Source organism: Gymnogyps californianus, chromosome 5, assembly GCF_018139145.2.
Source record: "Gymnogyps californianus isolate 813 chromosome 5, ASM1813914v2, whole genome shotgun sequence".
In the NCBI taxonomy this organism is placed as follows: domain Eukaryota; kingdom Metazoa; phylum Chordata; class Aves; order Accipitriformes; family Cathartidae; genus Gymnogyps; species Gymnogyps californianus.
The window spans coordinates 55,848,236-55,864,090 of record NC_059475.1 but is presented as its reverse complement, the minus strand read 5'-3'; the positions used below and the strand labels follow the sequence as shown (position 1 = coordinate 55,864,090).

At 40.0% G+C, this 15,855-nt stretch overlaps 2 protein-coding genes across 7 annotated transcripts in view; both read right to left on the bottom strand.

Moving 5' to 3' along the window:
- PAPOLA (poly(A) polymerase alpha) overlaps window positions 1-6,412 on the bottom strand; it is a 69,858-nt gene extending 63,446 nt beyond the window's left edge. For all 6 annotated transcript variants that reach the window (XR_007766583.1, XM_050898484.1, XM_050898485.1 and 3 more), the window contains exon 1: window positions 6,395-6,412. Coding sequence is in view for 5 of the 6 variants with exons in the window: in XM_050898484.1 (XP_050754441.1) it covers window positions 6,395-6,402 (8 nt within the window). In the remaining variant the exon portion in view is untranslated. The remainder of the gene's footprint in view (window positions 1-6,394) is intronic.
- A 1,201-nt stretch (window positions 6,413-7,613) lies between these two features.
- The window catches only part of AK7 (adenylate kinase 7), a 29,174-nt gene continuing 20,932 nt past the window's right edge, over window positions 7,614-15,855 (bottom strand). The window contains exons 15-17 of the mRNA XM_050897386.1: window positions 12,494-12,714; window positions 10,156-10,314; window positions 7,614-8,953 (exon numbers count right to left, since the gene is read on the bottom strand). Of these exons, the coding sequence (XP_050753343.1) occupies window positions 8,915-8,953; window positions 10,156-10,314; window positions 12,494-12,714 (419 nt within the window). The 3' untranslated portion in view covers window positions 7,614-8,914. The remainder of the gene's footprint in view (window positions 8,954-10,155; window positions 10,315-12,493; window positions 12,715-15,855) is intronic.

Here is a 15,855-nt window from a genome sequence, read left to right as displayed (position 1 = left end):
CCTGAGAAGATTAGGGAAGTTAAGGCCTTGGGGGGGGCGGGGGGGTGTCAATATCTTGATGGTATGTCGAATCTGCTAGTCATTGAAGTTAAGCATTAACAAAAATCAAAGAGTATTAAACAGCAACAGAAAGTCCCATCCCAGCTGCTCAATCTTGACAACAGCAGAGGAAGATTTGGCAGACATTGTCAAGGTCTGACAGCAACTCAAAGCATGTTTAGGGCTTGCTTTTTTTTTTTTTAAAGACAGACAAAGCTTTTCCTTTTAACATCACAAAGAAAGTTAAGATAGGGTTTGGGGCTTTTTTGTTTATTTGTTTCTAGTCAACCACAGATATGCATGAAGATCTTGCTCTCGCTCTGCTATGAATGCGAGCTACCTGTCAATACCACAAATATAAAATAAAGTTGCAGAAAATGCTGTAGAGTTAAGTTTAACATGCTACTGTTGTAGCTCTGGTTTGACCCAAATTTTTGAAGAGCATATGCAGATGGTTTAAACCACCTGCAAATTCGGCAACAGCTACAGTGGTTTAATTCTAACGTGTTATGATCCAGCATTTCATATTCAAATATGAATTAATCTCATCTCTCAGAGAAACGCACATTACTTTTTCCCCATATAAAACCACAGACACACACAAAGTTCTAGTCTGTACTAAGCTGACAGCAGTACAGCTAAATGACTTTTTCTTCAGAACCCAAACTTTTGGTAGGCAGTATCTTCTTATATTGTTATCAATAACTACTGAGTTAAAAAGAACAGACCCTGGTAACATGGCCACTGCTAAAGCCATTTTACAATAGAGTGCAGAAGTGGAAGAAAAACAAACAAACAAACAAACAAATAAAGCTTGTAAGAGGCTTTACAGTTTCCAGAGCTGTACACCTTTAACCTCCTTCAAATGGAAGCGACTGCACATTGTTCTGAGGTAGAGGGGGGGAAGATTGTGAGGTAAGGGAAAAACTTTCCAATGCATCTTTTAAAGCCCAGGTTACACCCTGAACACACATCCACATAAATTGAAAATAGACTTAGAGCAAATACAGGTGTATCTACGTAACACTGCCCCATACATAACTAAGAGTTAGATACAAATTCAAAGTACTGTACTATTGTTTTCTTTTACAACACTGGAACCTTTAAGAAACAAGAATCCTGTCACAAACTTCTTTTTCAAGCATGCTTTGTATTTAACCCTCCTCCTATCACCACTTGAAAACCCCTGTAGTTCTACGCACTTTTACCTCTTCACTGCCGGTATTCTACCTCAGTTCTACTGGTAATATTTTTATTGTGTTATTCAAGTTAAGATTTTATGCCTCTTATCACAAAGAAAATACAGTTGCAATCAGCACTGCATGATCTAAACATCATACTCCTGAAATTTGGGGTGCTTCACAGAAATAAAAGACAACACCAACAACTGAAATCTTAAAAGCAGATGCCATAATATTTAACAAATTATAACAGTTTGAATCCCACTTAAGTTTAAAACTCATCTCTGATCCTGATTAGAGATTTTAACCTGAAATAGATTTTAACCATCCAAGATCGAACTCATCTAAATGTGTGCCAAGTGCATGCAAAAATCCCTTCCAGCTTTTGGCCATCAAGCCTTGCTTTTGCTAGAAGTCATATAACCCCTTTCATATATCATTAAATCTCAGATGAGGATGAAGTTTGTCCAGACAGACATGCACAATAAGGCCAGCACTGGTGAAGCAAGGGAAACCGTGGGCTGTTAAGTGTCTTAAAATAGTGCCAACAACCCACAGAACGTTAACTTTAAACTTTTCACTTCAGTCAGGACCTTCGGCTCATTCAGTCTTGCCTCCAGATAGCAAGACCAAATACACAACTTAAGGGATCTCAATGACTATCCTCTCTTCTCTATTTGCCTCTACTGATTACCTCAGTAAAATTCAGTCTTTCTTTTTTACTGATATAAGACACCCAAGTCAGATTCCTGAAGCAATATTGGTCATCACACCATCTGGTCAATCAGTTGGAGCTAAATACACAAAGCTTAAGCTCCACTGTGTCAGATTTCAGAGGAAGTATTCTGAGGGGTTTTGTTTGATTGTTTTAAAGTCTCCTCCAAGGACTGACTTTGGCAATTTCAGGTTAAAGTTTCTGGCTTAATGCTAACACCATCACTCCACGCAAAATTTCAGAAATCTAGGCAGGAAATCTTAATGAAGTCTGTGCAAATCAGTTACCAGGGAACATATGCTTTAAATGGTTAAGATAATCCAGCTGTCCTTCCTGAACAAAAGTTTTAATATCTAGCAGAAAATTGCTGGATCATTTAGACTATGAATTAAGTTTTCATCTGTCAGTGTGAGATGTTCAAGATACCCAAAACAGATTTGAACATGGGTATGGGGGCAATGACAGGCAACTGACCTATGGAAGAAGAGACTCACCTATGACAAAAGAAACCACATTCATACACGTTTTGCTAACCTTTGACTCAATCCTGAGTTCCCTCTGGCTATTCTGTTTGTACAGAAGAATAGTGAAGGCAGCATGTCCAAACACACACTCATCCACAACATTCTTACTAACAACAGTTTCAGAAGAAATTTCTCGAGTCTAAACAGAAGAAATTTCTACTGAACTCTGCAGGCAGCACTTGAACCAAAAATGAGGTTTATTGCTATTCTGCAGAAAAAAAAACTCCAGAGGTAGCAATTTAAGAAATTCGATAAGGTTGAATCAAAAGATATCAGGAAGTATCAAACTAAGAACTAGGAATCCCATGAAGAGTTTCACTGTAAGGGATTAATTTGTCTCAGCAGTGAAATCTGCTCAGCCCAAAATAACTGGGTTTCCAAGTTCTGTGCAGTACCTCCATGTTAACAGGTATAAACTCTGTCTTTTTTGGAGTGACATTAGAAGACTGAAAGCTATTGCAAAACCACATATACTTGCCATCCAGTTCCTCTCTACTACATCTTAACAAATTATTCCTCAGTATAGATTTTTATATTAATTTCTTCTTTATTAACAAAGCTATCACTTTAAGTTAAGGCAACTGTTCTTCTAAAGTAGGTCCTGGGCTTTGCAAAGTTAGGAACAATTTAATTCGTTCCATAACAGTTTACAAAAACCTGAGCTCTCTCTGTTCAGAAGCATACTATTTATCCACTCTCAATCAGTACAAGCCATTTTAAATATAGTATTGTACTTCTGGCATACAAGTTGACAGTCTAAAGCAAAGTTCAGTGAAAGAAAACATAAAAAAGTCTTACTTCAGAAGTGAGAATAAGCTTGACTGTCTACTATAAAGACTAAAAAAAAAACCTAATGACATTACAAAACTCTAATATGGAAGTTACCAATACCAACAACAGTTAAGATTTATAGCACTTATGACACTTTTAAGTGTTCAGATATATGACTCAATGCACTTTTCCACCTCTGGTTAAAAAAAAATAAGTCTTTTGCAATGATTTCAGTAGATACAGAAGTTCAGCAAAGAAGCTGTAAGTGCAATAATATCAGTAGCTTAACAAGAAACAGATTCATGGTACTATTTCTCTATTTGGAGGGTCAGAAAGGCCCCGGTTACATAAAAAGACATCATCAATTCACATAAACATAGCTACTGCTTCACTGAGTCAGTATCCTTTCTGTGTAAAACCTAACCCTAACTGAAATACATGAACAGCTTAGTGATCTTCATTTCTCCGTAGCATCTTACATTTCAGATAAAGCACAGAACATTCTGTACCTAACAGTTCACTAAAATGTATAATAGGAGAAATATTCACCTTTGTTTCTAATCACCTTTTTCGAACAATTGAAAGTTAAAGTCTTCCCTTATGCAGCTGCTATCTCTTCACACAAGAAATTAATAAGAATCATAACAAAAAGTCACATAAGTTCCTAGGATAAATTTAGTTTGTTTTTTTTTTAAACATTAAAAGGCTTTTGCAAATGCCAGCTACCAGCATCAGCAGAACCCGAGTTTTCTCTCTTATTACTCATGTGCCTTGTACATAAATAATTTGCTTGTTTTTATAGTTTTGTACCATACTGCTAAGAGAAATACGCACACATACACACACAGTGCAGCATCAACAGTGCTGTGCGCCTCTTGAGAACTCTGAACTAATGCTTTTCAAGTAAAGGGTGATGACAATCTCTGGTTGTATGGCAGATCAGCTCTGACTAGGCCTATCAATTGTAAACACCACCCTAAAAAATGAAGTTTAAAGGGTGTCTTGAAAGGTCAGGACAAAAAACAGAAACAAACACAAGAGTATTTTGTTTGTCATCTTTAAAGTTTGGCAGTGACACAGGGTTGTTCTACTCTCACCCAAAAAGATTATCATCCAAAAGCATGAAAGCATCAACTGGAAAGAATTATACAGAAAAGGAACTTCCTAAGCTTGCCTTTTTTTTTCCCCTCTAAACTGAAGTCAGAGGTATCACTTCATAAACTCAAGAATTAACATTACTAGCATTGCAACTTACTAGCATTACAATGTTCACTTTGAAGTCTTGACTGAATAATAAAGTCAATCATTCCAAACATACAAATGACAGAACAAATGCAGAATCTGAGAAAGCTTTGCTTTTCCTAACTAAAATAAACCTCCTGGATTAGTGAGGTTGCGAAGTAATGTTTATACTGAGAACAGCAATATATTAGTGCAAATATAACTATGTAATGTTATTTAAGAGTTTCTAGTTAAAGTATCATAAACACTTACATTAAGAAAAATGATTAAGTCATTCCAAACTTGTCAAAGTTAAAGACAGCTATTATTGCAACTCACAGAAGTAGCCCAGACTTTAAAATGTTGTTATTAAGCATTTGGAATTTATGTAGTTAGAACAAAACAAACCAAGAATGAAAGCAGGCAAAATAAACACCCTCCCATTTTCCTGAGGCCAAAAAGCCCAGCCAACTTCGAAGCCGGTTTCTGGTAATTTTTCATTGCCGTAATGAACATGTGCAAAACTTATCTATAAAGACATTGCAGCCTCATTATACAAGCATTAGAAACTACCTGGCATAATCATTTTCTTTTCTGCATTCATCCACTGTGTTTTTCCTGCCATAAACTCTTTCAGTTAAGTCTGTCTCACGTCATCTACCCCACAACTAACTTTGCAGTATGTTAGACTGAATAAAACAAGCACAACAGGCAAGCACGGTTATTCTTCACGTAAAGTTTACACATCTAAAACGATAGTAAATAATCCCAAATAACAGTAGTGATACAATAGTGAATAATCCCAGATTCTTTATATTTCTCCTTCAATGGCAAAAAAAAAAAAAAAACAAACCAAAAAACCGAACCTAGCATATAAACATGTCTTATTCTTTAAGGCCACTTGACCACCTACCCATTGCTGGTTCCCTCGACTTATATAGGATAATAAAATACTAACATTACGGACTACGGAACTGAGGAGCAGGAAGTTTCGTCTTCTCAACCCGGAGCCGTCAAAACGTCAGCGAGGAAAAAAGAAAAGGAAAAAAAAAAAAAGGAAAAAAAAAAGCGCAGGGGGTGGGGTGAAGGAAATCGGTGAAGAAACTGGAATGAGATTACGTCCCACTTCGTTATTCATGACTACCAGCAGGGTTACAGCACGGCAGGTCCAAAGCACAAGGCCCACTTTTTCAGTGAGCAAGCCCCCCGGCTCGCCGGCGGCGGAATGGCGGGGGGAGGCGAGGGACCGCCGTCCGCTCCTGCCGGCCAGGGGGCGCTGCCTGCACCGGCCGGCAGCGAGCTCCCCTCAGCGGCTCGGCATTTCGGGGCCACCGAGAACCGGGTGAATTGTGCAAGGACAGCGGGCTCAGCTCGGGTCGCCTGTTAGAACCAGCGCCTGCGTCTCTCCTGCCCCCAGAACGAGGAAAAGCCGTTCGCGCAGCCACTGGGGGAGAGCCTTTGTCGGGACTCTTGAGAGAAAAAGAGCTTCATCTTTCGCGGCCGGGGCGCGAAAAGCATAAACACCCGGTACTTTGCCACTTCATACGGCCTGACTCAACGGTGGGTCGAAGACGGCCACCGCAGACATCCGCCCCGCGGCCGCCCGGCCCCTCACGCTTGCCGTTATGAGATCGCGAAGGAGAAGACAACAACAACGTTAAAGCCACATCAGCATCTCCTTCGGGACTCATAGCGATGGGGGGGCCAAGAAAGAAAGAAAGCAGCTCCTCGCGGGCTGGGCGGAGAGCAGCGGATCCACAGCCCCTCACACTGCGGCACCGGAAGAGCCCAGGACCGGAGGGGGGACAGGCGAGAGGGGGAAGGGCGAGAGGCAGCAGAAAGGGCCCGAGCGGGCAGGGACCACGGGACGCTGCGAGGAGAGCGCTGAGTAAGGGCCGGCAAAACACAGGCCTTCAAGACACTCCGCGAGCTTTCCAACTTACAACGGCATCGTCTCTCCGGCCCCTCCTCCTCCTCCTCCGCCGCCGCCGCCGCCACCACCACCACCGCGTCGTCCCCTTCTCCCTCCTCCTCTTCTTCTTCGTCCTCCCCCACCACTGCCGCCTCCGGACCGGTCACTCGTCCCGCCACGAAGCGGGAATCGTGACCATGGCAGGGGCCGGGGTCAGGCCTTAGAGGGAGGAGAAAGCTGTTCGTTAGGCCCGGCCGCCGCCGCTTCACTTTCCTCTTCCCCTCCGGCCTTCTAACATGGCGCCCAGACGCTACCACAGCAGCGTTCTAGACCGGGGGGGGCCTGACGCAGCGGCGCGGCCACCCCCGCACGCCGCGCACGCTAGCTCGCCCGCGCATGCGCAGGCGGCCGCGAGGCCGAAGGGCATCCTGGGGGCTGTAGTTCCGGCAGGGGACGGACCCGGAGTTTGAAAACAAAAGCGCTAACGGCTGCGAGGCGGCGCGTGCGCTGCGCGCGGCGAGGCGAGGCGAGGCGGCGCCTGGGCCCGGCGCTGCCGGGTTCGCGCCGGGCGACGCCGGAGGCGATGGGGGCGTCCCGACAGGGGCGGCGGGGCCGGGCCGGGCCGGGCGCGGAGGGGACGTGGGTCGGGGCCGCCGCGCCGCCGGGAAGGGTTCGGTGCAACTGACGGTGTGCCTGGGCACCGGGGGGTTCCGAGCGAGGCAAAGCGCAGACTTTTAATTGCCATGGGAACTAACGGGGCGAGACCGCCCTCGCGTTACCCCGACGAGCCGCCCACGGGGTCTTGAAATCGGCCCGCTCCGGGCGGCTCCCGCCACCGGCTGGTGGCCCCGGCGCCGGGCCAGCAGCTGGCCGCCTGCATGCGGGGAGTGGCTGAGGAGCGGGGCGGCCGGCGCTGCCCGCCGCTTGGGAGGTGGAGGGCGCCCCGGCCCCCACTGGCAGCCCCTGGGGGGGCACGGCGCCGTTTGTAATCGGCTCACAGGGGCGGAGCGCAACCCGCTTGGGTCCCCCGCTCCGTTCCTCCCGAAAATGAAGGGGTTCAGTTCAAAGCTAGCTCCGTGCGTATCTTTTGTTACCTGCATCGGGCTTATTTTGGTTTTTTATGCCCCACACAAAGCAAAGAGACCCCTTCCTAATAATTGTTTTTGAAAGCTTTGCCCGTAACAGACTGCATAAATTTCAGAAAATTTTAAAGAAAAAAAAAAAATCACACTCTTTACAGATCAGCTCAAAACTTTATTCTTGCGAAAGTAAATGTATTACAGCAACTCTACACAAAAAACCCCACCCTGTTTCATCTCCTTTTTTTAGTGTCCTATTTTCATCTTTACTCTGAAAAATAGGATTCTCAAACTAAAAATTTCTCTAAAATTACCGATTATTTCATCTTCAACTGCCTCACATGAGAAATGGTAACTTGGACTGGCAGCATATAGGAAATTTAGAGCCCAAAGGAATCTGTTTCTTTAGAGTAGGAGACGACGGTTCTGAACTCTGTTCCTGGCTATCGTCACTGACTTGGCTGTGTGACTGTGTGAAAACAGATGAAATAAGACTGTTTTTCTGTGAAAATATTAATATATCTGAATAAGAACGTTGGGCATTAATACATCTAAAACTCTAATAGTAACAGTAATAGATAAAATAAGTGTAAAATGTTTCTATATCACTATTCTTTCAGTTCTTCCTCTTTTTTCCCCCCTTCTCCCAAACAGTCCTTGCTTTCAGTTTTGACAAAATGCTGTATTTGTTTTACACCAAATATGGTATCAGTTTCAGCTCAGCATAGACATTGACAGTTTCTGTGAGGGGTATATGAAGTCAATAAAAAAGGGAATGACAGCCACATGCTGGAAACTCTAGATTCTTCAAGAATCTATAAAAAACATGTATCAAATATTCAATGATGAAGAGAATTAGATGAGAACTATACCCATTTGTTTGATACCAAAGAAAAACCCAGGTTTTATGACATACCTATGCTGGGAAACCGTCTACCGATCAGTCTTCAGTGCAGCACAAGAAGACTGTGTTGTGTGACTTTTTGCCTCTTGGTAGCTGGGAGGGGAAATAAGAGAGCTTGCTGCTTCTACTTATTTCCATTTTCAGTGAAAACACTTTTTTGTGTGTGCGTGTGTGTGTTAAGAAAAGTTTTTCTCACACTAGCTGCCTACATCCGCTATGGATCAGGACAAGAATATATTGCTTAAAAAGAATGTGTAACTGAAAAAAATCCAGGAAGAAAATTTTGGAGAGAGAACAGATTCTTATGGTTCACAGTTTCAAACAGACATATGAAATACAGATGCGTAAATGTATTAATCAATATGTGCAGTAAATGGTACTTTTGTAGAAGGAATATTAAAAACTCAATACAACATAGTAATAAAGTATGAGAAATAAAAATGGAGATTACATAATAAGCCTAAACAAAAATAAATTCAGAAACTAAGTATTCTTATTTAAAATGCATTAGGAATGTTCTCCCTTTCTACTTCACAATTTTGACAGCTATTAGGATTTAACGTTTATCTCATTCGATATCAGGACTGTTCTTGAAGAGATATTCTGCCTATAAACAGAAGATTTTCAAAGTTACACTTATTTTCAAGTCTCCAATTTTAAAAATTACACAAAATTAAAAACATATAGTGGATAACATTGCTTTAAACAAAATCGCAGAAGGTATTAAATGGCTCTAAAATGTAATTTCTGGCAGATAAGTCAGAGAAACCTCTTCCCCACAAATACCATCCAAAATACCATCCACTTCATTCTCCCTCTTGGTAGCAGTCGCCCCATCTCTATTGTGGGCAAGAGAAGGAAGTGAGCTATTTATGACAGTATCTGTCACTCCATGGAAAATCCTAGGGAGTACCCTAGGGCCTGATTTCTGGACCCAGAAGAGTAGATAATACAGATCTTTAGAAGTTGTGCAGGTAGTAGGAAAGATCGCATGCTCCTACAGCTACAGGTAGTTGTCACTCATCAGTAAGCAAAAAGGTTAAAACAGTTAAACATTCCTTAGTGCCTAAAGTGGCATGCAACACTGATGCTTTCATTTGAAGCTTTTGCTTCGTTAATAAAATGTTTCTTTTCATTAAAACAGTGATAGCTTGTTAATAACTTTCTTAGGATGTGCAGGAAGAACAGCAGTACAGCAATAAATTTACAGCATCTGAATTCTTGTCTGAATGCAATGCTGACCCTGCTTTCAGCTGAAAGTTCAACTAGATAACTTCTTGAAGTCCTTTGCAACTGGAATTATTCTATGAATGTCTTATAGGATTTACTCATTAATTTATCTGTGTATTGTGAAGGGAATTACTGAAGAGCTTTCATTCATCATTACAGTAACGTGTTCTGTTGTGCCTAGAGGGGTGTAAGCAGGATGGAGAGTGGTGTCCCCCTCTCTGCAGGCCTCTGTGTCACAGCAGAATTGGCACGGTACGTAAGACGTGCAGAGTGCACACACCAAAGAGAAACCGATTCTGGTAGTGATTCTTGTCCTGTTACTGTTGAGCAAAGCTGGATTATGCCCTTACTTGATACATAGTATCAATTGAGCCCATAAAGAGGAGTTGCTGGGGTTTTAGTTTTCACAATAATTACTGCTCGCCAGAATTGCAGATACTAACCGTTAATTAATTGTTATCATGACAGTGGGGAAAAAGAATTTAAGTCCTTATGTTAACAGAGATTCTTTGGGTCTACATGAATATTTCCATTAAGTTTTTTCAAACATATTTAAGAAAAAAAATGTAATCATCTTACCAGAAAATCGACTGGATCATCTGGCCTGATCCTACAGCATTCATTTATCCCTTGCATAAGTGTTGGCATGACATTCTTCATTAAATAGTTTCGTAGTGGAATGGACTGGGCCTCCAATAACTCTTGTTCTTGTCTTTTTACTTCCTCCAGATGTTTATTCTACAAATAATGAACACAATCATAGAGAATAAGGTTTATAACATCTACCAAATAGCACTTGACTAAATAATAATCATGGCCTAGAGAAAAAAAACAGTGTTAGAAGCTGTGGACAAGAACTTCAAAACTCACAACTTGGCAGGAGAAACTATGAACTGCTTATTAAATTTAGAGCACACAGCACAGTGAGGACAAAGAATTGAACACGATGAAAACTGAAATAATTTCCTTAGTAAAATTATTTTATTTTTCTCTCTTTAACACCTAAAAGGAGGTTTATTCTGAAGTCTTCCAGTGGTCCTGCTTCCATGAGATATTTGGCAAAATGGTTAGAATATACTGTATCACTTCAAAAATTAGCACTGTTGCAAATGCAGATGGTTTCTTGAGGGTTCTTTGAACTGGAGGGGAAGGAGAATATTTTTACTCAGAAGAGAGCCCTGACTCTCTAAATTACTGTAAATTGTGTTGGGTTTTTTTGTTCGTTTTGGGTTTGGTTTCTTTGCTTTCTTTCGGTTTTATTTCTTTTATGTCAGTTTTCAAGGTGGATAAGAGTTAAATAGACTAAAACCACAGTGAATTACATCTGTTTACACCAGCTAAATTTATTCCTGAATTCAGGTTAAATCAAATACAATGATTACACTCAAAAAGTAGGGGGGGAGTGTGTTGAAATAAAACCACTGTGAGTTTTTCTTTCTTCCATTTAACAGCACTTAATAGCATGCATACTTGCAGTACTTTCAGCCAGCAGATTATTCAAAACCATTTTTATTGTCCTCTCTTCTCTCACTTTATTCATCAGTAGCCTGAGTCATATATAGATACAGCAAGCAGATGATACTCTGAAGACTGCTCTTCTATACTTAAGGCATAACACAAAAGCAATGTTCAGATAAAATCGATATACCAATATCTGGAAAAGATATTTACTTTATTCACTCAATTCAGGAGTGTTATTGAATAAATCCTGCAAGTGGTCTTTGGTCACTACTCAGAGACAGCAGCTAATCTACAGTCTCAAGGGCAAATGAATAGTTTTCCTGAGCATCTGCCTATTTGAAAGGATGAACTTAAGCACGCATTTTATTTAAACACCTACTTTAGCTTTAAATAATGCACAGTTTGCTCTCTTTAAAGTTAGATGGCTTTGGATTGAATATAGCTAAAAACGTGTTAACTACCCTTACTAATCTTTTAGACAAGTTTATAGAGAGTACTAAATGCTATTTAATGTTGAATGAAGCTGTAAATAAGCATAGAGATAACAAAACTTATTTACAAGCCAACATCAGAGCAATGTAAATGCTTCTTTAAAAGTGCGTAATTTCGGGGCATTATTTCCCCATAGATGTGTTTGGGCATTCAAATGTAAGAAAAGGATTTCTCTGTGGAATGATCAGTTTGGTTTTTAAATAGCTCTAAAAGAAGACAATAGAACTGCCTTCTGGTGAAACAACCTGACTTTGGGTGTGAACGAGAACATTCTTATAGTATGCATTTCAGGTTATTTACCTAAAATGTCCTTAGGTGTGGCAAAGTAAATAAGGAAAAAGCATCACGTGCAAATCCTGTGAGATCAGGTAGCCTAAATACCAAGTACTTATTAAAATATTAGCAAACAAAAAGCGTCCTTCAGACTGCATCAGGTACTCCTCACTGAACTGAGGACTCAGCTCTCAAAAGTGTTTCTCTTGCAGGCTCAAAAACCTTTCTGCAATGCAGACTGGAATATTGATCAGTGTTGAGTTAAAAATCCTGTTTGAAAGGCACGATAATTAAGACTTGGTCAGCTGCTTAGAAGTATAGTGAGCAAAATGCAAAAGTCCTAGAAGACTGGTTATGGAAAATCATCATTGATTATAGTAGATATTTATAAATGGTAAAATAAAAGACCTATAGCACAGTAACAACAAGAAGAGTATCATAAAAGTATTTTATAGATGTGCTGATACCAACATGCAAAAAAAATGCTATGTCTGTAATCAAAAAGAGACTATATTCTTTAGGTTGGGCCTCAAAATGCACTGTGAAGATAGCCTAACCCAGATCTAAAGTATGATACAGGGAACTAGAGAATTTATGCCACACTTTCCAAGTGTATTTACATAACAGATTGCTGGAAGCCATCTAAAACACATAAATAATAATGGTTTCCCCAAAATATATATTAACCTACCCACTCTTCCCAATTTGCCATCCTTTCAGCCCTTTCTTCAGCTTCTTTACGCTCTTGTTCAGCTTTTTCTTGAGCTTCTTTGACAAGGCGTTCCTCAGCTGCTTTGCGTTCCAAATTCTCCTTTTCTGCATCTGTCAAACCATAATTCCGAGGTTCCCCAATTTCTTTGATGATCTCTTTTACAATAAATCTGTTCTCGGGATCTTCAAATTTGGCTACATCTTTTAAACAATACAAGAGAGAACTTTTCAAGGCTTTTGTCAATTATCAATGGACATAAGTAAATAACTGCAAGACCTAAAAATACATGGTGTTCACGTTGTTTGAATTTTCAAGTATAAGATGTTGTTTTCTTAAAGATGATGTTGTTGCAAATTAAATGTTGCGAATTAATCTGATAAAATAATGATAAAATAATCAAACTTTGATCCTACATATATAGAAGAGTTATAAAGCATAGGTTTGTTAAGTTTGAAACAATTAACTATAGAAACTTCACTAGAAATTAATGGCCTTTTTGTTTTTGAAACAATTAACTATAGAAACTTCACTGGAAATTAATGGCTTTTTTGTTTTGTTTTAAGAAACTAAGGAGATTGTCATGGATACCAGTTATGCTGCTAGGAAATCCCCTTACCCTTCCCATCTTGATTTGAATATCAAGGACTCCAATCAGTAGAGTTAAGTGAAATTGACCAAAGATTGGTTTAGGGTAAGAATATTGATAAGGTTATATAACTAATAAAACCAATCATAGTAAAGGTTAAATTTAATAGCAAGCATATTATGCATTTTTATGTAAAAGAACTTACGTAACAATGATTTGTATCAATGTACAACAATATGTAACAATGTAAGTATAGAAGAGGTCATGAAGTGCCTGAAACAATGGAATACCAGAAACAATGGGGCTATTAAGATAGGAACGATGTGAGACCTGAGGATGCAGACCTGAAGCATCAGTGATTAGGTTATCTTGACCTACAAGAAGTTGCTCAAGATTTGGCAAGCGTGCACAAGGATTACCAAATAAGGAGTAAAAGACCAAGAGTTCACCCAGAGGACAACCATGAAAATACCGGCAGGGCTCTCCACCACCCCCAGAGACCACCGAAGGAGACCCTTACCAACCCAATACGCACGCGTAATAACTATGTGAATATGGTAATCAGTTCCAGAAATTTGATGAATATGTATGTGATAGGGTAATATAAGCTTTAACTGATGGAACACACGGCATGCACGTTGGGCGGAGTGAACCCCTGTGCATCCAGCGCTGAATTAAAGGAGTGCCTGCTTATCTGCATCTCATTGGTGTTGATAAGTTCTTTCCATCTCGTTTGGTGACAATGTAAGGGAGAAATGTATTAAAATAATTTTTACAACTATTCCGTTTATCCGTTGCAGCTTGCCTAAGTTTTGAAACTTGAAAATGAGGTCATTCAACTCTCAGAGATGTTCCTGTCACCGATCTTATGTCAACTTACCCAGATGCATAAAACCATCAGCTTTTGACCCTGTCTCCCCCGCAGGTTACACAATAGGTTGTTAGGATTTGGCAACAAATTCCAAAGTTTTCACTCATACGGATTTACAAATACACAGACCTATCTCCAGTTGAACTCTTACTGTGTTATATCTACAAAACAAGTCTGTAGCTTCATGTAGGAGCACAGAGACTGAGCAAGACCTTCTCTTCCATTTAATTCCTTCTCCCTTTTAATTGCTGGAGGCTACTTGCATATTAAACTTGCAAAAAAAGAAGGAAAAGAAAAAACACATTAAAAATGGGGACTGTGTCCAGGGCTTTCTGGGCTCTGCATGCATTCATTGTGGGGAGGCATCTGGCAGAAAGGGTATAGAAATGTGCATGGAGAAGAGGAAAAGTGGGCATTTCAGGTATCTAGAGAATACAGAGATAAAGGGCTTGTTCAGTGCTAAGGGACTGGAGATGTAAAGGCACAGAAATGGGTAAGGAGAGCAAGCAGAGGAAGGGGAAAAAACAGAACAACTAGAATACAGAATTTAGATGAGAATCCAGTAGTCCCTACTCCACAGTCCTCTGCTTTATGAAGTTATTTTGAAAGCCTTTGGCAAAGCATGCTTACCATTTCTTTCTAATCACTAATTCAGACAGAAGACAGCTGTCCAGTATTAACACCATTATTCTAAAAGTTTAAGTGTTCGTGATTTGGACCTGAAGTCCAAACTCTGCTAACAAATTGAGGAGAAAGCTAACATAATTCTACATGATAATTTTTTTTTTACAGCTTCTTCTTTCAAAATATTAGGAATTACATTCCTGAAGTATTCCAAATTAAAAGAATAATACATTTTTTATGTCAAGCAGTCCATTGTTTCTGCAATTTTAGCTGCACCTGGATATAAAAAATACAGTGCAAACCACTTTTCTAGTCATTTAAAGCATTGCTAAGAACTCTCTCAGCATTGAATTTGAGGTCTGAAAGACTGCATTTTTTTCTTAGATGGCCAAGCAAGATTACAATGCAAATATTACAGCAATCACAATTAACTGCATTTATCCTCAAAAATAAATACCTTTTAAATAAAAGATGAGGTTAGCACTGATGCTAATTGAGAGGAAAGATCACCAGAAAAGGAGTTCATAAATTAAGATCTTCAAAGGAAATTGCTGTTATAACTTTAACATGCCTTTTTGTAGGTGATCTAACATGCCTGTGTCACCATTCCCAATTTGCAGATGAGAAAAACAAGACACAAGACAACTGACTTGCAGACTTCATGCAGTGAGTCACTGTAGCAAAGTAGGGTTTCCAGAATCTTGAAGCCCACTCCTTTGTACTAATCATATTTCTGACTCAGAAAAAATAATAACCGTAAAAGCAATTCATAAAGCCACATGTTATGATTTTCTAAAACTAAGGTGGAAGAAAGATTTTATTAATTTGAGTCAATATTTAACAAATCAAGCACAATTTTTTAACCATTCCCCACTAAATTCCTTCAGAATATGACTGAGAAAGCAGTTGGCTCTCTGCTTAAATCTGATGCTACTTAATTCTATGGATCTGATAAACCAACTGGAACATCGGCTAGAATGGAGGGGTATTGGCAGAGCTGAAGGTTCCTCACTGAAGTTATCTTTGTAATCTGTCCTTACCATTTTACAACAGAAAGCTACATGCTTGCATACTTCGGTGGGTAACAATCACTGTTGTGAATATAGGTAAAGAGGCAGTGCCTGAAATAAACAGGACCTAAAGACAATGTTCCTTTGAAGATGAGAATCAACACTATAAACTGAATGTGAAAATCATCTGGAAGTCACTGAAAGTCACAGTCGTGATACCTCAATAATTAAAATTAGTAGGCCAGTGAGT